This window comes from Hyperoodon ampullatus, assembly GCF_949752795.1.
Source record: "Hyperoodon ampullatus genome assembly, chromosome: 2".
Taxonomy (NCBI): Eukaryota; Metazoa; Chordata; class Mammalia; order Artiodactyla; family Ziphiidae; genus Hyperoodon; species Hyperoodon ampullatus.
This window is the reverse complement of record NC_136915.1, coordinates 13,976,107-14,002,544: the sequence shown is the minus strand read 5'-3', so window position 1 is coordinate 14,002,544 and position 26,438 is coordinate 13,976,107. Positions and strand designations below refer to the sequence as shown.

Below are 26,438 nucleotides of genomic sequence, written 5' to 3'. Positions count from 1 at the left end.
AGTCCTAATGTCAGGGCCATAAAAGAAAACATATGAAAAGGACACAGGGGGGACTAACAACCTCATTCCACGAAACCCATGGCTCCTATTCTGTGCCACGTCCAGCTAGGCAGAGTGTGGCACAGCAGAAAACACGAGGGACAAGACTCTGCTTTATGGGGCTTTCTAGCTGGTGGAACGGAAATGACAAATGGGAGAGACAATGAGAATTTGCTGATGTCTGAAACGTTTGCGTGTTTGAAACGACAGTCAGTTCTCATGTCCCCCTTGGGTTCTTGCATTCCATGTCTGTTGCCTTTTTTTCAAAGGACAATGTGACCAGGAATCAGGCTGCACCTTTGCCCTCGAACTTGATAAATATCGCTCTGTGGTATCCGGAGAAGCCTGAGGCTGACATGACTTCATCTCCGCTGCTCTTTCCTGCTGAGTGTCCCTGTGATCCAGTCAACTTTTTATAACTTTATTTTTATTTTTTTTGCGGTACGCGGGCCTCTCACTGTTGCGGCCTCTCTCGTTGCGAGCACAGGCTCCGGACGCGCAGGCTCAGCGGCCATGGCTCACGGGCCCAGCCGCTCCGCGGCACGTGGGATCGATCTTCCCGGACCAGGGCATGAACCCGTGTCCCCCACATCGGCAGGCGGACTCTCAACCACTGCGCCACCAGGGAAGCCTATAACTTTATTTTTTTAATCATGAAATACAGAGGAGTGCATTTAACATACACACACATTAAAGCAAATAATCAAATGAGCAACAATACACCTCAGGCGGTTCACCTGGCTGGCTGGCTGTTTGGAAACTGACTTCAGTGCAGCTCTGGGGATGTGCTGCACCCCTGGGGGGCTCAGCCCTCCCCCTCCCCCCCTCAGTCTCCCTCAGAGGCTCCTTGGGAAGATTAGAATCAACTAGGCTCAGATCATAGAAAATTTTATAGACCAAATGTATGCCCGGGAAAGAAAGACATAAGCAGGAATGTTGGCCTTCAATGTATCCCGGTAGAACCTTCAAGTTTGTAATATTCAATTCGACCATGACAGTAAGTGAATGAGTGAATGAATAAATGAATGAATGCCAGGAGCATTAGCTTGACCTCACATACAAAGTGACTGTAAAACGTCACTGCAGCTTCTTACAGCAGAAGTGAGTTTTCAATGCCACAACCATGTTGGGGTCCTCGGTGAGGATTTCAGGGGCTGGGGCAGAGGGGAAGGAATCAAGCCACTGCCCAGAGGGTGATCCCCCACCCCTCCCCGGGAGCCAAAATGTCCCCAAGAGCTCTTGCTGTGCCTCACTGCAGGGGACCAGAGCCTCTGGCCGGAGCTTCCAGGGGCGGGGGGGGTGGCGGGCTCAGGGCACCACGCACCACCACTTGAAGGAGAAGGGCTGCTGGCGCACGTTGGTGTAGAAGTCATCGATGAAGGTGCAGTGGAGGCCCAGCAGCTCCAGCAGGGACCGCACCTTCTCCTCCAGGCAACAGCGGCCGTTGATGATGGCCCGAAGGGCTTGGGGATGCCCAGGTGCTTCCCCAGCACCAGCATGTTCACCTGCAAAGAAGCGGGAGCCCAGGTCAGGGGCAGCAGCGTGCAGCCTGCGGCACCATCTGAGTGCCCCCTTCCTCTTCTGACCTTTGGAAATAACAGCCCCACTTCACAGATGAGCAAACTGAGGCCCAGGCCGGTAACGTGAGCTACTTAAGGCCACCCAGCGAGTCTAGGACTTATACTCAATTCTGTCGGACTCCGGGGTCCACATTCTTAACACTGTTCTCTCCTTCCCTACTGCCACCCTCTGGCAAACTCGATTACTCAAGGCCCAGCTCAAGTACCACCGCCTCCGTGAAGCTGCCTGTGAGTTAGTCATCCTCCTCTGTGTTTCCATAGCTCCCAGCACAGTGCCTGGCACAGAGTAGGCACTTAATAAATATCTGTTGATATGATCTGGTGAATAAGTGATTACCTATTTTGGGGCACTTTCCATATGTTATAACTTATGTAAACGACTATGTTTCCTCCATTATATTGGGAGGTGGCCTAGTCAGGTGAAATGATGAGGATTTTGGCTCCAGACCAACATGGATTTGAATCCCAGCACTACTATTATATAGCTATGTGGCCTTAGGCAAGTCACTTCGCCTCTCTGAGCCCCATCAGCAAAAAGAGCCCAAACACATTTCCATTGCTATGACAATTGGATAAGAACCTGTATGCAGAGTCTGTGCCAGCTCATAGTAAGCACGGAGTCAGTCTCCAGGGCTTATGAGTCACTGAAGGGGCATCTCACCGCTCAGATGCAGCCCATGCTGAGTGCCTGGCACTCCTCATTTCTCCACCTGTTCCACGCCCAGGCCCACGCCCCCACCGCCCATCACGGGGCTCCTGGGAGAGTCATGGCTCAGGCTCCAGCTCCCTCTGGGGCCTCGCACAGTGGAGGTACCAAGTCGGCCCTCAGCATAGCTGATTACTTCATCTGAGATGCCTCATCCCCCATATGTCAGCATCAGCTTTCTTGCCTGGCTGGGCTAAACTGGAGAAAAAATGAAATGCTTGGGGCTAATTTTATTCCAGGGGTTAAGAGGAGGGTGCCCCCTCCTGTCTCGTTTTAGCCAAGGAAGCTTTATTCTAAACAAAATCTTCTGCAGCACTTCAATGCATGAAACAGAAAAAATCTGCATTTGAGGTACTACCTTGGAACCCCAGGGCCCTGGAGAACCCAGTTTTTGTTTTTGTTTTTTTGCGGTACGCGGGCCTCTCACTGTTGTGGCCTCTCCCGTTGCAGAGCACAGGCTCCGGACGCGCAGGCTCAGCGGCCAGGGCTCACGGGCCCAGCCGCTCCGTGGCATGTGGGATCTGCCCGGACCAGGGCACGAACCCATGTCCCCTGCATCGGCAGGCGGATTCTCAACCACTGCGCCACCAGGGAAGCCCAAGATCTCGTTTTTATCCTCATTTTCAGAGCAGAAACTAAGGTCAGAGTGGTATGTGGCTCTTCAGGTTCCAGAGCCAGTTTGCAGAAGGACTGGGATTTGAACTGTCTCTACAACAGGCCCTCTTGGTCCACATGCAGCTGCATCCTGACCTCAGGCTGGAATGAACCTCCCCAAATGGCTGTGACATCTCCATCTTCATGAGAAGACCAGGCAGGTGACACACCTCTCACCCCCGTATTAGTTTCCAGCTGCTGCTGTAACCCAATTCGTGGCTTCAAACAACACACATTTATCTCTTACGGTTCTGAGGTCAGAAGTCTGAAATCAGTTTCACTGGGCTAAAATCAAGGGGTGGCATGTTGGTTGCTTTTGGAGGCTCTGGCAGAGAATCCATTTTCTTTCCTTTTTCAGCTTCTAGTGGCCACGTTGGCTGGTCGCCTCTTCTTTCATCCCTTCAATGCCCATCACTCCAACCTCTGTTGCTGTCATCACATGCCTTTTCCCACCACAACCCACCTTCCTCCCTCTCACAAGGAGCGTTGTGATTACATAGAGCCCACCCAGGTCCTGAGAATCCCCATCTCAAGATCCCTAACTTAATCACATCTGCAAAGCCCCTGTTGCCATGTAAGACAGCATCTGGTTCTGGGGATTAAGCCACATTTGAGGCGCCATGATTTGGTCTACTTACTGCACCTGTAACTCTGCTTCCTACAAGTCGATGGTCTGGACCCTGGGGCTTCATGGGGGCCAAAGACTCCCTGAAAACAGATTCCAAATAGTGAGCTTGGGTGCGTTTTTCTGGGAAGATGACTAGTCTCAAGGACGTCTGTGATACCATAACTCTAAAACCCATCACTTCCAAATCCTCCCTTTCTCTCTAAAGCCCATGCCAACCTGACTTCCTCCCCGGCTGGGCCATCAACACTGCTCCCTCGAGGTCGTCGTGGTCACACAGCTAAACCCAATGGGCAGTGCCCAGGCTTCCTTGTCCATTAGCAGCATCCGAGTCAGCTGGTCACTGCCATGTCCCTCCCACACTTTCTGCACTTGGCTTCAGCTATTGCTCCCTCTCAGCCTCCTGTGCACTGGGGGCCCCAGACCTGGTCCTTGATTCACTCCCTCCTTTGAGGATCTCACCCAGTCTCATGAAATACCATCCACGTGCTGACCATGCCCATGTTTATATCTCAGTCTGCATTTCCCTCCCAAATGCTGTACATGTGGTACAACGTCTGACTTGGATATTGACTAAATATCTCACATTTGCCCCAAACAGAACTGCTGATCCCCGCTTCCCAGCCCCTTGTTCCCTGTTCCTCCCTCAGTCCTCCCATCTCAAGGGATGACACCTGCCACTCACAAGGGTCAAAACCTGAAGTCACCTAGGCTTGTCGCTCCCTCACAGCATCAGGAAATCCTAGTGGCTCTGTCCTCAAAACATATCCCAGGGGCTTCCCTGGTGGCGCAGTGGTTGAGAGTCCACCTGCCGATGCAGGGGACACGGGTTCGTGCCCCTGCCGGGAAGATCCCACATGCCGTGGAGCAGCTGGGCCTGTGAGCCATGGCCGCTGAGCCTGCGCGTCCCGAGCCTGTGCTCCGCAACGGGAGAGGCCACGACAGTGAGAGGCCCGCGTACCGCAAAAAAAAAAAAAAAAACAAACAAAAAAAACACATCCCAAATCTGGCCGTTTCTCACCCCCTCCCCTGCTCCGCTGGTCTGCAAGCCCATCACCTTTCCAGTTACAGCACCAGCCTCATCCCCACTCTCCCTGCTCCAACCCTTGCCCCACTGCCGTCCATTCTCAGTGGGCAGCCAGAGGTTCTCTTTAGTAACATCAATCAGATCATAATCATCCTCTATTTAAGACTCTGCAATGATTCCCCAGTTTCTCAGATTCTAAACAAATGGCCTTACGATGGCCAAGAAGCTCACAGGATCCGTCTCCCCACTACACCTCATCCCTATCACCTCTCTGCCTCTCCTACCACTTTGCCTCTTGCTCACTCAGCTCCACCCCTTCAGGCCTCCTCGCTATTCTGTGAACATGCCAGGCATGCCCTGCCTCAGGGCCTTTGCACTGGCTGTTCCACCGCCCAGAACACTCTTCACCGAGATGTCTATAGAGTCAACTTCTTCACCTCTTTCCAGCTTTTGCTCCAGTGTCAACTTCTCAAAGAGGCCTCCCCTGACCATTTTATTTAAAATTGCAATCCAATCCCCCCACCACTCTGGCATCTGTGAGCCCCTTGATTCTGCTCTTTCTTTTTCTTTGATTTCACCTCCCAACATATAATGTAATGTATTTGTTCATTAAACATACTGTTCCTCGTCTATCTTTCTGGGCTAGAATGTCAACTCCATGAGGGCAGGGGCCTTGGCACTGCTCACCAATAGATTCCAAGTGCCCAGAACAGGGCTGGGCACAGAGTATGTGCTCAAAGAACGTTTGATGAATGAATAGCGAATTCATCCAGGTCACTGCCCTGGCTGTCGCCATGAGAAGAAAGCTACCTAGGCTGCAGGCTTGGATTTCTGCAGGCGAATGAAGGGGTATCCATGGTCTGGAGAAGGGCCCCCCCAACCCAGAGCAAGATGTGCAGGAGATGCTCACATGTGCTACTTGCTACAGATTCCAGCACAGGCTTAGAATGTGTCCAAGTTCTCCTCCAGTCTTTCTGGCTCATCAAAGATGAAAGTCCCAGAGTGGGTGATGCAAATCCATCCTTAACACCCGCTAACCTCCCATCTTAACAAGTGGAGGGCGAAACCTGGTTTGGAGTTTTTGCAGTCATTTGTGTGCAGCTGGATTTAATAGCACTCTTTTGTTTTCATTCTGTTTAACTTCAAGGTTCAATGCTTCTACTTATGGCAAGTGCTACTGGTGTTCCACTGACTGGTTTAAAATGTACTGATGTTGTCTTGTGGGAGAACACCCACAACGTGTAAGCTGCGTGCTAAGTGCCTGGTGTACAGTGATGGGCACTACGGCCCAGGCCCTGCCCTTGTGGTACTTCCAGTCTAGCAGGGAGACAGAAGATGGAAAGTAAACAGTCCGGTGATTTATAACAGAGACTCCAGAAGGAACCAGCAGTGCTACAGTGGAGAATGCCAGGGGCGTGGATGTGTCCTTCAGTACCAGGATGGCCTCACTAAGGAGGGCATTGAAGCTGAGACCTAAAGGTGCAGAAGGAGCCAGACATGTGAACTGGGAAGCTAACCAGGAAGCAGGAACAGCATATGAAAAGGCCCTGGGGCAAGCACAAGTTGGGTACATTTGAAGAACAGGAAGGAGGCCAGTGAGGCTGGAGCCAGGTGAGGGACAGGGAAAGTGGCCCATGATGGGATTGGAGAAGCAGATGAGGCTGTTGCCTGGTGAGGAGTTTGACTTTTTTTTTTAACATCTTTATTGGAGTGTAATTGCTTTACAATGGTGTGTTAGTTTCTGCTTTATAACAAAGTGAATCAGCTATACATATATATATATCCCCATATCTCCTCCTTCTTGCGTCTCCCTCCCACTCTCCCTATCCCAACCCTCTAGGTGGTCACAAAGCACCGAGCTGATCTCCCTGTGCTATGCGGCTGCTTCCCACTAGCTATCTATTTTACATTTGGTAGTGTATATATGTCAATGCCACTCTCTCACTTCGTCCCAGCTTACCCTTCCCCCTCCCTGTGTCCTCAAGTCCATTCTCTACGTCTGCGTCTTTATTCCTGTCCTGCCCCTAGGTTCTTCAGAACCTTTTGTTTGTTTGTTTGTTTGTTTTTTAGATTCCATATATATGTGTTAGCATACGGTATTTGTTTTTTTCTTTCTGACTTACTTCACTCTGTGTGACAGACTGTAGGCCCATCCACCTCATTACAGATAACTCAATTTCGTTTCTCTTTATGGCTGAGTAATATTCCATTGTATATATGTGCCACATCTGCTTTATCCATTCATCTGTCAATGGACACTTAAGTTGCTTCCATGTCCTGGCTATTGTAAATAGAGCTGCAAGGAACATTGTGGTACATGACTCTTTTTGAATTATGGTTTTCTCAGGGTATAGGCCCAGTAGTGGGATTGCTGGGTCATATGGTAGTTCTATTTTTAGTTTTTTAAGGAACCTCCATACTGTTCTCCATAGTGGCTATACCAATTTACATTCCCACCAACAGTGCAAGAGGGTTCCCTTTTCGAGGAGGTTGACTTTGATCCCAATTCTTTTCCTGAGTGACTTGAATACCCCAGACGAGCGTGGCTAAGGGACCGTCGCAGCCCCCCTCTTCCGAGGCTGTCTGTGGGTTGGGTGAGGACACCTGTGCTGCTGTGTCTGTCTGTCTGTCTGCCTGGCAGCTGGCTTGTGACGTCAGAGAACCTAGCCTTCCTCACTCTTGGAGACGTGGCCACTGAACACAATAGGACTGAAATCAGCGAGAAGGGCCGAAGTCTCAGCGCAGCTGGCAAATTCATCCTGTTGCTCCTGAAACAGGATTAACCTGATTCTGTGGCAGAGAGACACCAGTGACCCCAACTAAATCCGCTCATTGGCACCACTCAGCACAGGAGAACAAGCGAGTTAAACTCAAGTTTCTTTTCAAAGCCTCCTGCATGGGCAGGGCTGCTTCCTTTCCCCTTGGGGCACAGGGTGCTCCTTGGAAAGCCATTCACCACAGCAAACCTTGCACCCTGCACTCTTTCCTTTGTTTTCCCTGGTGCCTGAGGTTAGGGGGCTGTCCAGGATCAGATCGCAGGCCTGGGGTCTAACTGGGAAAGCAGGGAGCAGGGTGCTCATGGCCCAGTTTGAATTCTAGCTTCACTCTCTTTTTGTGTGACCTCGGGAAAGCTGCATCACCTCTCTGAGCCTCAGTTTCTTCATCTATAAAATGCGTCTAGTGATAGCATCTACCTTAGAGGTTGTTAGATTAAATTAGTCAGCTCACGTAAGAATTTAGCCCTGTGACTGCCACAGAACGCGTGCTCAATAAATGTAACCATTATTATTGCTATTATTATTATTATTCTTTGTTGAGTTTGCCCGAAACTGCCAGGTTAGTCAAGCATGACTCACTAATATGTCACCCTCGCCCCACCCCCCAAACACACGTAGAGACCTTGGCTGATAAAGTCACACTGAGGAAATGACCACTCTGATCCTGAACACCCCCATGTCCCAGAGAGAGCCCCCCAAAGACCAGACTCCCACCCAAAAGACAGAGCCTCCAGCTGGACATTGGGGAAGGTTCTGGTCCTGGCCCTACCCTCACCTTCCAGCAAGAGCATCTTCTTTTCTTTTTTTGGCCGCATTGCACAGTATGTGGGATCTTAGCTCTCCGACCAGGGATCGAATCCGTGCCCCTTGCGGTGGAAGTGTGAAGTCTTATCCACTGGACTGCCAGGGAAGTCCCAAGAGCATCTATGGAGAGGACTTATGTCCTCGGCAGGGTTTTCCTGAGGACAAAGTGAGCTCATGGCCAGAAAGGGCTTTGGGAAAGGAAGAGCCAGATCTCATCACATAACAAAAATGCCCCGGCCACCTGTGTGATGGCTGCTTAGGCAGGACGCACACCTGCAGGATGCTCAGCAGCAGGCAAGGGTGGGAGACAGAAAATGAGGAAGGAGGCCTCAAGGCAACGGTTTCAGCGCTGGCGCCCATCCCCGCCTAGTCTGTACCAGCCTGCATTTGATGGGGAAATCCTTCAGGCCTCTGTTCCTTGGGGAGTCAAAGACCACGGGCAGCGTTTTGTGTGGGGCTTGGATGTAGCCGATCTCCATCTCCTCCTATGAAGAGTGAGTGGAGGGGAGGCTGTTACGTGTGCTGCCTGGGTCTCAACCCCCAGCGCAGGGATGGGGGTGTGGAACCATCCACACTCTCCCCCTTGCAGTCAAGGGCAAACGCACGTGGGACATTCAACTCCAGAGGAGGGGTTCCGGGAAAGCAGAGCTTACTGTCCTGTATTTGAACCAACGTGTAGTGGAATCAATGGCGTGCCCTTCACTCTCGCTCCTGGTAAGTGCCGGGCCAGATGCCAGGGACCCATGGTGTACGAGCCTGTCCTCAAGGGGAGATCCAGGACTGGGCACTCACCACCCGGTGCTAGGAGGTGATGGGAGGGAGGTGAGAGGGGTCTTCGGGAACACGGATGGGGGACTCCTGATTCAGTTGGGATGGGTCAGAGGAGAGTTCTTAAAAAGAACCTACTTTATAGCACAGGGAACTCTACTCAATGCTCTGTGGTGACCTAAAAGGGAAGGGAATCTAAGAAAGAGAAGATATATGTAAATGTGTAACTGATTCACTTTGCTGTACAGCAGAAACTAACACAACATTGTAAAGCAACTATACTCCAATAAAAATTAATTTTAAAAAAAGAGAAAGAGCATTGCTGAGCTGAGGCTGGAGGGCAGAGGTAGCTCTGCCCCGAAGGAGGGCAGGTGAGGCCCCAGCCGAGCCCATGGGGCAGAGACGGGGAGGGTGCAGAAATGAATCGGGTACACATCCTGCCTGTATTTTAGCAGGCAGGCGTGATGTTGGACACATCACTCTTAGCTGAACCATCCGAAATTGCCATTCTTGGAGGTAAAAGATGGTGGCATATCAGCCATTTCTTCTGGTTCAACCTGATTTAACACAGGTGGAAGGATGAGAAAGGAAGAGAGGGTATTATTTGGAGGTTTAGAAGAAAGAGGAATGAATTCCCGCTGGAGGGATTGAGGACATTTATGGAGGGGATTCGAGCTGGGATCGGACGGGACCGATTTGGACGTGGGGGTGGGAAGGGGGAGGACGGCTGGAGAGAAGGAGCAGGGCTATGGGACGGGGTGGGAGCCGGGCGGGCAGCACGGAAGGAGAGGCACGGAGGCTCGGTCAGCCCGCCCGCTGCCCACTGGCACCACCCAATGCCAGGTTCTGGGTGCTGAGCTGAAGGAGACTCCCTCTCTGCCCTCAGGGGGCTCATGGCACGACAGGGTGGAGGGGGAGCCTGGCACAGAGAAGGAATGGTGATCCAGTGTGGCCGGTGTGGGACAGCCAGATTGAGAGGCAAGCTGAGGAGGAGGAGATGGGAGCCATGGAAAGTGCTGGAGCAGGGGTGTGGCCTGGCCTGGTGGCCGAGCCTGGGAAGGCTGGCTTGGAGGGAGGCTGCTAGGGGGAATGGTTGAGCTCCAGCCCCCTGAGCTTTGCAGCATTTCCTCAATTTCCTGAAGTTGTCTGAGAGTTTTCAAGCAGGAAGGTAGTCATCTTGGTGACCACGGCGGGCATGACGTGGCCACAGCAGATGTCAGTGGAGTCACTTGCCTGAGCCCTCCGTCTGCGAGGACCCTCAGAGGCTCCTAACTCCCTGCCTGTCTGAGGAAGGGTGGCCAGCCAGGTGCTCGGCCGAGCCCTAGGAGCCCAGGTCCCCGTGTCCCTTGACCCTCAGGGATGCGCCTCCTGTGTGCCCGGGCCACGCACTTGCATCCACCGGTCATTCATGCTCTCCTCCTTGGCACAGACCATCAGCCTGCACCTGGCTTTCTTGGCCAGAGCAGCCACTGACTTCAGGAAATCCTCATTTTCAAATAACCTAGAAAGAACAGAAAAAACAATCTCCTTAGTGCCCTTGATTCAGCAGCCAGTGGCCTTGGCTGGCCTCCAAGGGGGCAATCTGGACCCCCTGGGGTGTCTCTAGGGATGGAGCAGGATGTCAGGGCTGGATGGAGTACGGGAGGGGCACGGTGGGTGCTCCAAGGCACCTGGAGCCTGGACAGAGACCGCAGCTCACCCTGTCTCTCTGCTCTTAGCAAGCTTAGCTCACTGAACTCTGGTAACAACCCAGCCTTCCACAGAGGAGGAGACAGAATGAGGGGGTCAGAGCGCAAGGTCACGCCGTCTGGATTCGAACCCAGGCCTTGCTGGCTTCCAGCCTGCGTCCTGACCACGGGGTTACATTCTCAGCCCTTCTGCCCCAAAGCAATGGGAAGAGGAGAGGGGAAGGTCCCCCTGTGAGCCCGCATGGTTAGTGGGGGCTCTCAGACTGCGGGAGGGATGCCAAGCCTCCCCCGGCAACGTGAAAACACAGCTGGGCCCCATCCGTCCCCAGAGTCGAGACCCAGCAGTTCAGAGGTTGGCCCGGAACGTGCATTTTAAATGAGTGCCCAGGGGTTTCTGGTGCAGAAGGCTCACAGGCTGCGCTCCGAGGAGCCCTGAAGGCCTCACCCAGGGACTCAGGTTCTCATCTTCCAGGTCTGGCAAACTCAGAGGCCCCCAGGAGCTAAAGCAGCCCTTGGCCTGCCTCAGGGCAGGATAGTGACACGAAAACACCACCAATAATGATTTTCCCGACCTTTTTATGGTTCTTAACAAGCCTCAGCCCTCAGCAAGTCATAGCACAGATATCACCTTTTCCTCATTTACCCAGCAAGTGCACGATGGGCTCCTGGTCCAGGGCTCTCCCTGGGGGTGTGTCTGTGCCCCGCCCTCAGCCCTCCAGGGCCCCTCACCTGCACACATACACCTCCATCGGGGACTGAGTGTTGGGGGTCATGATCCAGGGGGCCACATGGAAGACCATACTGTCTTGGAAAACCAGGGCCTTGGGGAGCTCCTGCAGGGGGAGGGGGAGGGGAGGAACTGTCACAGCAGCCAGGGCCCAACACCTACTGCTTCCCAGGGGCTGCTTGGAGCCCCCTCCACAGCTGGGCCAGTGCCTGGAAGCCCAGATCCCCCTTCTTGGCCTACCGGGTTGGACATGTCCAGCAGGGAGACATGGAGGGAAATGAGCCCTGGGAAGCTGGCGTCTGGGAAAGCCAGGCCCTCCACATAGAAGTCGGTGCTGTGATGGCCACCCTGGAGCTCCAGGGGGTGAGAGGGATGCTGTGGCCCCAGGATCATGCCGTACCTGGAGGGCTGTTTGTCTGCTGGGAGAGAGCAGGGGAGGCTCAGGTCTGCGTCCCTACTTCTGAGACCTTGTCTTCTTGGTGTGTGATGCCTTCCCAAGGCCGTGGCATCTCACCCCTAAGGATTCCTCACAGCTGGATCTGGCAGGAGCCTCCCCTTAGGAGGAAGGGACTAAAGGCCCCACCCTTGCCCTCCCGATGGAGGTCCAGGAATGGAGTGATGAGGGTGCCTGGGTCATTCACAACTGTACAGAAAGTCCAATATACATTATAGCTCATTCATTCATTCATCCATCCATGCACTCCCTATCACCTGCTCTCAGCTGACACCTGGAAAGACCAGGGTGACAGTCACTGTCCTGGTCCCCAGGGAGTGCACAATCTCCTGGGTAAGTAGGGAGGAGCAAAGACAGTCAAAATTACAGATAGTAGTAAGTTCTGGAAGGTCAGGGAAGGCTTTCTGGAGGAGGTGATACCTCCATAGAGGCAAGGAGTTGGTTTGTGGCCAAACCAATGTCAGTCTAATCGCTGTGGTTTGAATGGAAGTCAGATCAAGCTGCGCCTCTGCACAGCCCTCAGATGGCCCCCCACCTCCCACAGACTAGAAGCCTGCCTCCCTGACCCAGCCCCTTCCCCTCTGGCCTTTCTTCTCCACCCTCATCCCCCCGCTTAACCCTTGCATTATGCACTCCAGCCGAGCTGGCCTCCCTACATTCCTCAAGCCCATGGGCACATCCCACCTCAGGGCCTTTGCACCTGTGATTCCCTCTGCCAGGAGTGCCCTTCCCCTGAGTGTTCCCACACCTCCGTCTGCTCGATGACACCTTCTGGGGGAAGCCTTCCCCGGCCCCCCTTCCTCACACCCCTCGTTCTCTTCCTCTTCACTGTTGCATCCTTCTGTGTAGCATTTAATGCCGTCTGAGGCACTAGACACTTTACTTAACGATTTTACATATCATTGCTCTCAACCCGCTGAGATGAAAGTGACATGAGGGCAGAGACTTTGTTTTGTTCTTTGCTCTGTGCCCTGTGCCTAGAACCGAGCCCGGCACTCAGTGGCAGGTGCTCGCCAGCCGCTGAGAAGTCACTGATGTCTCTGATCACCGGGTTGTTGGAGAACAAATTATTACATATTACAGTTAGTATGTGCAGTCAGCTTGGATTCAAAAACCTCTGTAAACAGCAGTCCTCTGTGTGTGTCTGTGTGTGTGTGTGTGTGTGTGTGTGTGACAGAGACAGACACACAAAGAACAACTTCAACAGTCCTTGGGAGGGAGGTCATTTCCTTCTCAGTGCTCATCCAGCACCAGACATCACCTTGTTTGCCTGCATTGTGTCTGTGCCCTTTCTACAAGGTAGTGGGCAGAGATGTCCATCTTGCTCACTGCTGCATCCTCGGTTCTTAGAACCTGGCACAGGGAAGGTGCTCGGGAATTATTCACTGAAGTGTGTGTGAAGGGGCTGAGTGCCGTTGGCTGGGCTGGGAAGGGAACACCAAGGTGACGGCCGAGGGCGACTCACCGTTGGCTCGAAACACCCTGACTTTGTCCATCTCAGATTTGGCCACATGGAGCACCAGCTGGGGCTTGCTGAAGAAGTCCCTGGGGGTCTTCGTGCTCAGGATCACCAAGGACATGTCCTTCAGGTCTGGAATGAGAAGGGCGTGGCCTGAGACACAGGCCCCTGAGACTACGCACCCCCCCCCACCAAGACCACCCTTCATCGCGTCACCTGGCTTTATTTTCCTTATGCTCTTTCCAGTATTTAAACAATATTTTTCACTTTAGAATGAAAGGAATTCAAGGGTTTGGTCCTCTCCTACTAGGATGAACTTAGGATGTAAGCTCGCCAAAGCAGAAATCACTTTAATCTCGTTTGTTGCTCTGTTCCCAGCTCCGAGAAGCATCTAGAACAATGCCTAGCACAAGGCAGGTGCTCAGTAATTATTTGTGGGGTGAATGAGTGGAAGGTTTTCTCCCCGGGGCCTGCGTGGGAAGTGAGCCAACCTGAATAGTGGCCGGCAAAGGCTTGGGGAGATTGAAGCTGGACGAGAGTCAGAGGCTGGACAAGACTCACGTGGTCAAGGGCACTGGAGTGGGTGGGGTTTGAACCCTGGATCTGTGTGGGCTTGGGGAGGTATTTCAGCTCTCCGTGCCTCTGCTTCCTCGTAAATACACAGGGCTAAGCGCAGAGCCCACACGGAGGGAAGGGTGCAGTCGTATGTGTAAAGTGCATATTACAGCGCCCGGCATCCTGGGAGGGTACATACGGGCTGTTTGATCATTACTGTGTGCCAGGCACCGTGTAGAGGCTGCTCCCTGGCATCAGGCCAGGCCAACCCCAGGCAACTTTAAAATGCATCCATTTCTAGGCCATTCTAGCAACTCCCCAGGAAGGCGGCAGCTGCTGCCCTGGCCAAATGATCCCACCCCCCTCAGCGCCCTCCTCCAGTGCAGGTCTTCCACCCTCGCCATGCCTCAGAGGTGTGCCAGCAGGGACCCTGCGCCCAACTTGTGCCCCTAAACCTGCCCTGGTGTTGGGATGCCTGGGTTCAAATCCTGAGCCTGTGACTTACTAGCTGTGTGACCCAGAGCAAATTGCTTAACTTCCCCATACCTCAGTTTTTCCATCTGTAAAGTGGGAGAGAGGACCATACGTACTTCTGAAACTTGAGCTGAAGGATCAAATGAGTTAAGAATTCTGAACTGGTCCGAGCAGTGCCCAGCCTATGGCAGGGGCTCAGGGCTGCTCTGACGTGAATTTGGGGCTCTAGTCAGGCTTTCATTTTGAATTATTTGGGGCCCCAGGTTTGACCCAAGCGCAGAAGTTTGGGTTGGTTAATGGGCTGGGGATGGAAATTGGGCCCTGGAGGAGGCATTGGGAGACTCAGCATTGCTCCCAGCTCTTCCCTGGCTGCTGTGTGACCTTGGGAAGGTTACTTGCCCTCTCAGGACCCCTGTCTATTCCTTCACCTACATAACAGGCATGCTAAAAAGAACACGCTTCCAATAACCCTGGTTTCTGAGGGTTGTTACAAGGCTCAGGACAACAGGCTTCACAAAAAGGCAAAGCTCTATTCCCATTGGTTCTTGGGGGGTCTTTACCTTTGCTGTCAAGCTGGTCATCCTTGCAGTCCACAGTGGAAGACTTGGGATTGTCTCTGTCACAGTTCACTATCACGATGGCACCCTGCCCATGCGGGCCCCAGGTCCAGGTCTTCTGTGGACACCCAGCAGAGATGGGGCACACTTAGGAACCTGGTATGTCCCTCCAACTCCTGGGAAAGCCCAGCCACCTTGCCCTAGCACCTCAATAGCCTTGCGTGATTTACACATTTTGTTCCCACATCAGGTAATTTTTTGGTCCCAAGAGTGGATTTTTGCCTGCCCCAAAAGTCATAAGCAAATTCCATTCATCCACTTAAAAAAAGGGACTGAAGAGAGTAAAATTGATTTCAACAGCTTCTAAAAACTGTTGGATTAGCAAACCAAACTGAGCTAAATATTTGTGTCTAGATTCAAATCTAAATAGCTCCTCTTCTGAGAACCCTTAATTACTCGTTCACCAAAGTGTGGGCACTATTCTTAGCAGCCGGGTACTGTCTGCCCAAAGATGAAAGCAAACTGAGCAGCCCCTCCCAGCAGGAATCTAATAGTGATGACATCTTCTGTTTGTAGGAGAGCATTCTCCCCCCGAGGAATGACTGCGTTTTGGGAGGGACCCAAGGATGAATTCCACTCCGAGAGCTGTAATCCTTCCCCCCACTTTGACCCCACAAAGGGATCTTAATTTTTGACAGGTCATATCATCCTAAAGTGCACACCAGCATATGGAGAATTCCCTGGTGGTCCAGTTAAGACTCGGTGCATTCACTACCCAGCTGGGGAACTAAGATCCGGCAAGCCACGCAGTGTGGCCAAAGTAATAAATAAATAGATAGATAGATAGATAAATAAATAAATAAATAAAAGTGCACACCGGCACAAAAATGTGCAGGCAGCTTTGGGGTTTCAGGGACACCCTGAGGTTTATCCATGGACCCCAGTTAAGACGATTCATCACCTGCGTACCACATCACCCTATATTTCTGCAACATACATTCCCTTCCCCCACCTGGCTCCTTCCCTCCGCTACCCCCTGCCTCTTTTCTTTATTATTCACCCCATGTGAACCTCTCCCACCGGTAGCTAAAATCTAGTATAGGGGATTTTTTTTTTTTTTTTTTTTTTTTTTTGGCCGCGCTTTGCGCTTTCAGGATCGTATTTCCCCGACCAGGGATCGAACCCGTGCCCCCTGCAGTGAAAGTGTGGAGTCCTAACCATTGGACCGCCAGGGAATTCCCCATAGTATAGGGGATTTTTGAGCCAGAGTTGAGACCTGCCTGCAAATTTTCTCTCTGCTGTGCATGAACTGGGTGAGTCTAGTTTCCAGTTTGTGGGAGAACACATTCTCTGAACCCACAATCGTGAAAATCTAGTTTTGTAGAATAGATGGGACCTATGTAAACCAAAACGGTAATGGTATTCGTGATTTTAATTTTCTTTTTTTTCCTGTTCTTCTTAAATTTGTGTTTCTTTTACTATTAACATGGATACGAGACAGACCGCTGTTCACCTTATCACCACCAGGGGGCGCGCTAGGTGAACCCAGTGGTGTTACGGGAGCATTTGGGGTGCCGGACAAGGTCGAGCCATACATACCTGGTCCTTCCTGCCTCCGGTGGACTTCATCTTGCCAGTGCGAGTGAAGTCCGCGCTCAAGGAGATTTCTGAAATCCCGGGGAGTAAGAGGAGAGGGTTAGCGAGGGTGCAAGGTGGGAGCACTCAGTCTGGTCCCAGATGGACAATCTTTCCCCAGGAGACCTACCTGCACAAAGGCTTCTTTCTCACCGGTTCAGAGGAGACACAGGTTCTAAGACACCCCCATGTCTCCCAAGAAGAAGTCTGGCTGCAATTCTGACAGCAGAACCTGGGCTTCTAACCACACACATTCTCCTCTCATGGAGGACCTGCCACAGCTGTGATGCCAACCAGACCCTGCATGTCTGGCCACCCCCAGGGGTCTCAGAAAGAGTTCCCGGTCACCCCAATGGATGTATGGTACAAAGCCCCTGCAAGGACACCTTGCCAGGCTCTCAAAGGCCTCTGGCCCCAACTCCAGCCCCCAGTGACTTTGGGGTAGGGGACACAGTGGTTATTCCAACCCAACCTGGCTCTTCATTCTGTGTACTGTGACTGCACTGGGGACAAACCACAGCCCAAACATACCCTGCTCTGTCCAAATGGCATGGCTGAGAAAGCAGATGTTTGCTTCTGAATCCTTCCCCTCTCATCAGAACGCATGACTATATGGTCATTCCAATGACATTGTGTAGTGACCTCGTGAGTTCACAGAATGAGATTGACCTAGATGACATTTTAAACATATCCATAGCCAAGTATCGATGTAGGGCCATAGAGCATAGCGCTTGGTGGCCAGAACTTCCTGGCTCCTTTGCTAACCAGCTGTGTAATCTTGGGCAAGTCCCTTTACCTCTTGTACCTCAGTTTCTTCATCTGTAAAATGTGGTAATAATAGTGCCAATTTCATTGGATTGTTGTAAGGTTTAAATGTAAAGTCTTGGCACCCTGCCTGGCATAGAGTAAGTGCTATATAATAATAACATCAACAATAATAATTATTATTATGAAAATGTGTATTAATGAAATAAATGAATGAAATTCATTAATGAAAAGAAGCCTGAAGCTTTCACATGCTGTTCATATATTTAATGTATGTAATAATAATATTATGATATTATTGTCCCAGATGAGGTCAAGTTAAAAATGTACTTTATTTAAAGAAGAATACTAAATAAATATGAGTACAAGCAGATCACTGATGGGGCAAAAATGGTGAAGATGGGATGTAAATAATGGAATTTGGGGAACACTGGTCTATATTATTGGGTAAAACAGTCTCATCATCTACTTTTTCTCATAAATATTTGAGGTTTCAAAAAGGTATAGAGACTCGTGTGTTGAAAATCCACGTACCACTTCCTAAGCTGAGAAATAAAATATTGAGATGTAACTGAAGCTTCCTGCAAATGCCCTCTCTCCCCAGCTCTATTTGGGGTTCACTGACTGGGGAAGGAATACTTATGAACTACCAGATGCATGACTGGCTAGAAATTATCCTTTTCTCTGCTCAGTCTAAAGTAAGCTTCAGGGTGTAGTTTCTCCTGGAGAGATGCCTTGTATAGGTGTTTGTGTGGAGGGAGAGGGGTGGTGCTCCAAGATCCCTGGCGTCACTTACCGACCCCAGTGATGTAGAGCAGGGCTTCAGCTGGAGTGGTCTCGGGTCCATAGTATGAAATCTGAACCTATAGGACAGGAGCCAACCACTAATGATTTCCCTTAGTCATTCAACAAACACTAACTGGCCTGCTATGTGCCAGCTCAGAGCAGGGTGCTGAGGAGACAAGGATCAGGCTCCCAGCCTGTTAGGAACACGCCAGCTGGTGAGAGTGGAAGGAGAGCAAAACACTCAAGCGACTATGATGTATAGAAGAGGGTCCTTTGGGAGACCAGGGAGGCAGCAGCTTCCTCTGCCTGCATGGTGTCAGGAGTTCAGCAGATGGGGGTGTGGTGGAAGAGGCATTGGAGGGAGAGTGGCAACACCAACTCTCACTGCCCAAGGTTAAAAATCCAGGAAGAACCCAACTGATTGGCCCAGCCTGGCCAGAGGAAGGCAGAGCGTCAGGAACCACACTTCTAAGCGAGATGACGGAGGGGAGTTCCCCAAAGCAAAACCAAAGAGCTGCCACCAGAAGAAGGGAGCTCCTGAGGGTCACACTGAGGTGTCTCGACCTGTCCTGCAGATAGTGGGAATCCAGGGAAGTGTCACAGCCACTGTCACCTTGCATCTGGACCACAGCATCAGCCTCCTGACTGGTTGCCCTGCCCCCAGTCTGCTGCCTAGATCTAACGGACTCACTACACTGCAGCCAGTGGGTCTTTCTAACATACATATGTGGTCTTGTTACTCCTGGATGAAAGGTTTTCATTGGCTTCCTGTTGTCCTAAGAGAATGAGGTCTCTGATGCCAAACCCTCTAATACTAGCTCCCTCTCTCCCTCACCTTCCCTTCTACCTTCCTTTCTTTCCATACAGCTCTTCCTCAGCTTCCCCAGCACACATCTCACCCTCTCTTATCCAGAGTGTGCACACAGGCCACATCCTCTGTGTAGAGCGCTCGCTTCTCTTTTCCTCTCTTAAGCAGGTCATTGATACCATCCATCAGCTTACCACTTCTTCCAGGAAGCTTTCTCTGATTGCACCCTTGCTGACTGGCTTTGATGCCCAAGGTCTGTATTCTTTTTTTTTTTTTTTTTTTGTGGTATGCGGGCCTCTCACTGTTGTGGCCTCTCCCGTTGCGGAGCACAGGCTCCGGACGCGCAGGCTCAGCAGCCATGGCTCACGGGCCCAGCCGCTCCGCGGCATATGGGATCCTCCCAGACCGGGGCACGAACCCGTATCCCCTGCATCGGCAGGCGGACTCTCAACCACTGCGCCACCAGGGAGGCCCCCAAGGTCTGTATTCTTAGAGCAGGCAACCACTCTGCCCCAGGAGATATCCTGCTTGGCCTGTCCTGCTGGGAACAAGTGGTTGTTGTCCCAGATCCCTGTGGGAATCCTGGAGGGTCGTGTTGAGTCCATCTATAGTCAAGGCGGCTACAGTGGGTTGAATGGTGATTCCCCAAAAGATATGTCCATGTCCTAATCCCTGGATCCTGTGAATATGACCCTATTTGGAAAAAAAGATCTTTGCAGATGTAATCAAGGATCTTGACATGAGATCATCCTGTATTATCCAGACAGGTCTTAAATCCAATGACAAGTGTCCTTATAAGAGTGAAGCAGAGGGAGATTTGACAGGTTGAGGAGGAGGTAACGGACCACGGAGGCAGAGATTGGAGCGATGTGGCCACAAGTCTAGGCATACCAGCAGCCACCAGAAGCTGGGAGAGACAAAGAACTGATTCACCCCAGAGCCTGCAGAGGGCTGGGGCTCTGGGTCGATTGAGTGGCTGACCTGTTATGACCTGTTGACCTCCTCCTACACATCCCAGCCCACAGCTGCCACACTCACCTCCGGTCACCTGTGCTATCGCTGACAGCTCTCATCTTCAGGCTCACCTCCAGCCCAGGGTCCAGGGGCCACTCGGAGGAACCTGTGAGATTCTTCTTGGCTGGAGGGCAGTGGGCAACATCTAGGACCACTCCTGGGGAAGCAGTGATGCTAAAGGATGTGCAGTCCTTGGGGGCAGAGCTGTGGAAGAGACAGATGGGTAGGACAGGGGGACACGGTGAGGCTGTGCCTGGCCCACTGCTGCTCTCCCCAGTGTTCTTCCTTTTCCCACCAGTGTGGACATCAGAAGGCAGCCAGACTGACCCTGACCATGGGAGTAAGTACTGGTAGGTTGTCAGGAGGTAGTGAGAAACAGAAAGAAAATCCCCTGACCTGGAGAGGTTACGCTTGAACTAGGAAAGGACACACACACACAGACGTATGCATAGAGTGATGTGTGCACCCAGAGGTTTATATTACACAAACATGCACACACAGTGTTGTGCATATATGAAGAATCACACGAACAGTACAAACAGTACTCTGAAGGACCTTCCCCTTACAAAACGACTGGATCATGGTTAGAATATACCTATTTATTTATTTATTTATTTATTTATGGCTGTGTTGGGTCTTCGTATCTGTGCGAGGGCTTTCTCTAGTTGCGGCAAGCGGGGGCCACTCTTCATTGCGGTGCGCGGGCCTCTCACTATTGCGACCTCTCTTGTTGCGGAGCACAGGCTCCAGACGCGCAGGCTCAGTAGGTGTGGCTCACAGGCCTAGTTGCTCCGCGGCATGTGGGATCCTCCCAGACCAGGGCTCGAACCCGTGTCCCCTGCATTGGCAGGCAGATTCTCAACCACTGCGCCACCAGGGAAGCTCTAGAATATACTTTTCAAAGCATTGCTGAGATGTGAAAAGTAAGGGAACTTGCCAAGAATTCCCTTCTCTGCATACACACACACACACACACACACACACATACACACACATACACACACACATCTCACTGTGGTTAAGAATACCAAGGACAAACAGATCTTTTTTTTTTTTTTTTTTGTGGTACGCGGGCCTCTCACTGTTGTGGCCTCTCCCATTGCGGAGCACAGGCTCCGGACGCGCAGGCTCAGCGGCCATGGCTCACGGGCCCAGCCGCTCCGCGGCATGTGGGATCTTCCCAGACCGGGGCACGAACCCGTGTCCCCTGCATGGGCAGGCGGACTCTCAACCACTGCGCCACCAGGGAAGCCCAAGGACAAACAGATCTTAAAGGTATCCAGAAAGAAGAAAAGCCAGGTCACCTATAAAAGAATAATAATTATCAATAGATTGAAAGTAGACTTCACAACAGCAGTAATGAAATCCAGAAGAGAGTTGAATAATATCTTCAAAGTACCTTGAAACAATAACTATTAACTTAGAATTGTGTACATAAAAAATTATATTTTAATAAAAACATTTTCAGATGAAGAAAAACTGATATTTTAAAACCAACACACTTTCACTAAAGCAACTTCTAAAGACATACTTTAAGAAGAAGATACCTAATGTCAGAATCATCTGGATGCAAGAAAAAATGATGAACAAATAACATGGTAAATATTTTGGTAAATCTAAAAAATATTGTCTGTATAAAAAAAGTTTATAAAAATATCAAAATTGTGAGATTAAAAAAAAGAGCAGAATGTAAACTGGGAGAGGTAATGAGAGTTAAATTGGTATGAGGTCTTCAATTGAAGAGAGAATTAAGATAGCGTTTAATTCTAGAAATGTAGAAGTATTCACCAAAAGAATAGAAATGGAGGGCTTCCCTGGTGGCGCAGTGGTTGAGAGTCCGCCTGCTGATAGAGGGGACACGGGTTCGTGCCCCCGTTCTGGGAAGATCCCACATGCTGTGGAGCGGCTGGGCCTGTGCGCCATGGCCGCTGAGCCTGTGCGTCCGGAGCCTGTGCTCCACAATGGGAGAGGCCACAACAGTGAGAGGCCCGCATACCACAAAAAAAAAAAAAAAAAGAAGAGAAATGGAGTTCATAAATTTCTATACATGGAGAAAATGCAATAATTTTTATTTATTTATTTATGGCTGTGTTGGGTCTTCACTTCTGTGCAAGGGCTTTCTCTAGTTGCGGCAAGCGGGGGGCCACTCTTCATTGCGGTGCGCGGGCCTCTCACTATCACGCCTCTCTTGTTGCGGAGCACAGGCTCCAGACGCGCAGGCTCAGTAGTTGTGGCTCACGGGCCTAGTTGCTCCGCGGCATGTGGGATCTTCCCAGAACAGGGCTCGAACCCATGTCCCCTGCATTGGCAGGCAGATTCTCAACCACTGCACCACCAGGGAAGCCCCAATAATTTTTAAAAAGAATGGATAATTCCATTCAAAAAGGCAATTACACAGAAAAAGGCAACATAGAAAAAAATAGACAACTAAAAACTAAAAAGCAAATGGTAAAAGCAAACTCAAATATATAAATGATCAAAATAAATATAAATAATGTTACTAGTTAAAAGAGAGTTTTGGACTAGATAAAGAAAGAAAATCCAGCTCCATGCTATTTATAAGAGATGAACCTAAAATACAAGGATCCAGGAAAGATGAAGTTTTAAAAAAAAAGGAAAAAAGATACATTAAGCCAATATTAGCCAGAAGAGAGCTGGGATGGATATATTAATATCAGACAAAATTAATTTTTAGACAAAACCCACACTATTAGCATATAATTTATATTAGGAAGAAATACTGTAAAGTACCTAGGATAAACCTAACAAAAGATGTGTAAGGCTTTTATGGAGAAAAATGATCAAACTTTATTGAAATCAATTAGAGAAGACCCAAATTAGAAGAACGAAATACCATGAACATGGTTAGGAAGGCTTAATATCATCATGGTATGAATTCTCTCCAAATAGATTCATATGGTCAGAGAAATTCCGGGGTTTTACTTGAACTTGACAAGTTGATTCCAAGGTTTACTTGGAAAACCAAGGGGCTAAGATAGTCAAAGTACCTTGTAAGAAAAAGAAGCAAAATGTGAGGGACTTGCTCTACCACGTATGACTTACTGTAAAGTCATGGATTGCATTGTAATGGCTTAGGTAAAGAAAATGACAGATGCAATTTAAGAGAGATTCTACTTGATCTATGACAGAGGTGGTCTTGCAAATAACTGGGGAAAGTGAAGATTGTGTAATAAATGGTGCTGGGACAATATGCTTATCCATATGGAAAATGAATACATTGAATAAATAATTAAATTGATCCCATCCTCACATCATATACTAAAGACTGAAGAAAGACAGAATTTTGCATCTTTTTTTAAAAAAAATAGCTCATTTTCTAGAGAAGTTTTAGGTTCACAGCAAAATTGAGAGGAAGGTACAGAGATTTCCCATATATCCCCTGCCCCAACTCATGTATAGCCTCCCCTATTATCAACCTCTTCCCCCAGAGTGGTACATTCATTAGAATTGATGACCCTACATTGACACATAATTATCACCCAAAGTCCACAGTCTACATTAGGGTTCCCTCTTGGTGTTTTACATTCTGTGGATTTGGACAAATGTGTAATGACATATATCCACCATTATAGTACCATATCAAGTAGTTTCACTGCCATAAAAATCCTCTGTGCCACATCTAAAGACGAGTTGGCTATATCTATGTGCGGCCGTTTCTGGTCTCTATTCTATTCCATTGTTTCATTTGTCTATTCCTTTGCTAATATCACATTGTCTTGATTACTGTAGCTTTACAGTTAAGTCTTTTTCTAAAAATAATTTATATTAGGGTATAGTTGATTTACTTTACAGTAAGTCTTGAAGTCAGGTAGTGTCAGTCCTCCAACTTTGTTCTTCTTCAATATTCTGTTGGCTATTCTGGGTTTTCTTTTGGTTGGTTTGTTTTGTTTTCTTTGTTTTGTGTCTCCATATAAACTTTAGAATCAGTTTGTTGATATCCACAAAATAACTTGATAGGATTTTGATTGGCATTGCACTGAATCTACAGATCAAGTTGGGAAGAACTGACAATATTGAGTTTTCCTACCCATGAATATGAAATATCTCTCCATTTTTTTACTTCTTCTTTAATATCTTTCATCAGAGCTTTGAAGTTTTCCTTGTACAGACTTTATACATATTTTGTTAGATTTATACCTAAGTATTTAATTTGGGAGGGGTCAAATGTAAATGGCAGTGTGTTTTTAATTTCAAATTCCATTTGTTCAGTGTTGGTATAGAGGAAAGCAATTGACTTGTGTCCTGCAACATTGCTATAGTTGCTTATTAGTTCCAGAAGTTTTTTTCTCAGTTCTTTGGGTTTTTCTACATAGATGATCATGTCATAGGTGAACAAAAAAAGTTTATTTCTTCTCAGTAGGTATCCCTTTTATTTCCTTTTCTAGTCTTAACCATTAGCTAGGACTTTCCATATTGTGTTGAAAAACAGTGGGGAGAGGGAATACATTTGCCTTGTTCTTGACTTTAATGGAAAACTTCAAGCTTCTCACCATTAAGTGTGATATGAGCTGTAAGTCTTTTGTAGATATTCTTTATCAAGTTGAAGAAGATCTCCTCTATGCTTAGTTTACTGAGACTTTTTATCATGAATGAGCATTTGTATCTTTCAAAAGATGTTGGAGACATCTTGATGCCCATAATTAAATAAGACACAAAATCTATAAACAAGAAAGAAAAGATTGATAAATTCAACTAGATGAAAATAAATAACTTCTGTTCATCAAAAGACTCTATACAGTGAAAAAGCAAGCATAATCTGAGAAGAAGATATTCACAGCATAAAACCTACAAAGGCTTAGCATCCGTAATATTTAAAGAACTTAGGCTACTCAACATGAAAAAGACAAACAACTCAATAGAAAAAAAAAAAAAAAAGCCCAGGGCAAAAGATACAAACAGGCATTCACAGAAATTGAAACACAAGTGGATGATAAACATCTAAAGAGGTGCTCCACATCACTAATAAGTAAGGAAATGAAATATTAAAGCCTTGAGACAGGGTTTTACACCTATTTGATTGGTAAAAAACAACACCATAGACTATATGGTTCAAAGGCAACTTTAACACACAGCTCATGGGAGTGTCAAGTTAAGCATTTTGTAAAAGAACTTGCTGTTATCTTGTAAAGTCAAACATTAGCCCACCCCAAACCCAGCCATTCCACTCTTGGAGAATCTTTTGCACATGTACACCAGGAGACACGTTCAAGGATGTTCAGAGCAGCCCTTTCTGTGACAGTGAGTGACCCACAGACAGTGAAATCCTCACAGACAGAAGGGCTCATAAATTGGAGCAGATTGAAACCATAGTGGAAGCAACTTAGAGAGGCAGCCCTCCCTCCATGATGTCACAAGACGTGGATTTTATGATTACACTTTTCATTTTTATTTTTGTAATAAAAGTTCTTTGCCTCCATATCAAAAGCTGTAGGTATCCCTTATAGAGAATTAGGAAAATACGGGAAAAGTACGCGGCAGGCAGGCTTCTGAGATGTCTCCAATAATCCCCACCTCTGGTGTTCATGCCCTTGTGTAACTCCCTCCCCTTGGGTGTAGGAAGTCTCCCCAGAGACTTCCTTTCAACCAACTGAAAATGGCAAAAGTGATGGGTTGTTACAAAAGACCTCTTCCCCCGCCTTTTTCTTTCTCTCTCCTCTCTCTCTCTCTCACCTTCGCTCACCTTGATGAAGCCAGCTGCCATGCTGTGAGCTATGGAGAGGCCCACATGGCAGAGAACTGGGGGAGGCTTCCTGCCAGCCACATGAAGGGAACTGAGGCCCTCAGTCCACAAGGCCACGAGGAGCACAATCCTGTAAGAGCCACATGACTGAGCTTGGATGCAGGGCTGCCCTGGTCAAGCCTCAACATGACTTTAGCCCCGCTGACACCTTGATTGCAGCCTTTGAGCCCCCAGGGCAGAGGGCCCAACTAAGCCACACTGGATCCTGACCCACAGAAACTGTGAGATCCTAAACGCTATTGTTTTGAGCCAGCACGTTTTGGGGCAATTTGTTACATGGTGATAGATAACTAATACAGGATCAGTCCTTGACAAAGACACCATTCCACTTCTGCTAAACTCTAACAGCAGGTGTCCCTGTGTGTCGCCTGGTGCAGGCACTGGCTTTCCTACCTGCCCCCAACTGCTCCCAGCACAATAGTGGCCGGGGAGCAGGATGGTTGGGTTGTCGTCCCTGGAAGGCACTGACTGTCTGGGTCGGGGAGACAGCCAGGGTCAACGTGTCTGAAGTATACAAACTATGCCTGCCACCACATCGAATAGCCCAGGGGCCAGTCTGTCTACACCAGCTGGCTACGGCACATGCCTGTGGATGTGGTGTCTGCAGCCGGCTGGGGCTCTTTGTGATCAGACACTTGCCTGCAGACTAGCAGGGATTCAGGGGCTCAGCTGCCCATGGGAAACCTCTCCCAGGCCAGCCCGGGAACAGCAGGCAGCCTCAAAGGGCTGGAGAGTGGCAGTGGGCTTGGGCCACTTCTGACAGGCTGTGTGACCT

The 26,438-nt window shown here is 49.4% G+C and overlaps 1 protein-coding gene across 1 annotated transcript; it reads right to left on the bottom strand.

The window, feature by feature from the left end:
• Window positions 1-1,347: 1,347 nt before the first annotated feature.
• PADI4 (peptidyl arginine deiminase 4) lies at window positions 1,348-25,624 on the bottom strand (the record flags this gene model as incomplete). Its single annotated transcript, XM_079720045.1, is given in 14 exon segments — window positions 1,348-1,490; window positions 1,493-1,544; window positions 8,590-8,697; window positions 10,370-10,481; window positions 11,398-11,501; window positions 11,636-11,814; window positions 13,315-13,440; window positions 14,898-15,012; window positions 16,494-16,561; window positions 18,091-18,157; window positions 19,927-19,931; window positions 19,934-20,106; window positions 20,299-20,318; window positions 25,604-25,624. Coding segments are annotated over 14 exon segments (1,293 nt in total).
• Window positions 25,625-26,438: the final 814 nt, after the last annotated feature.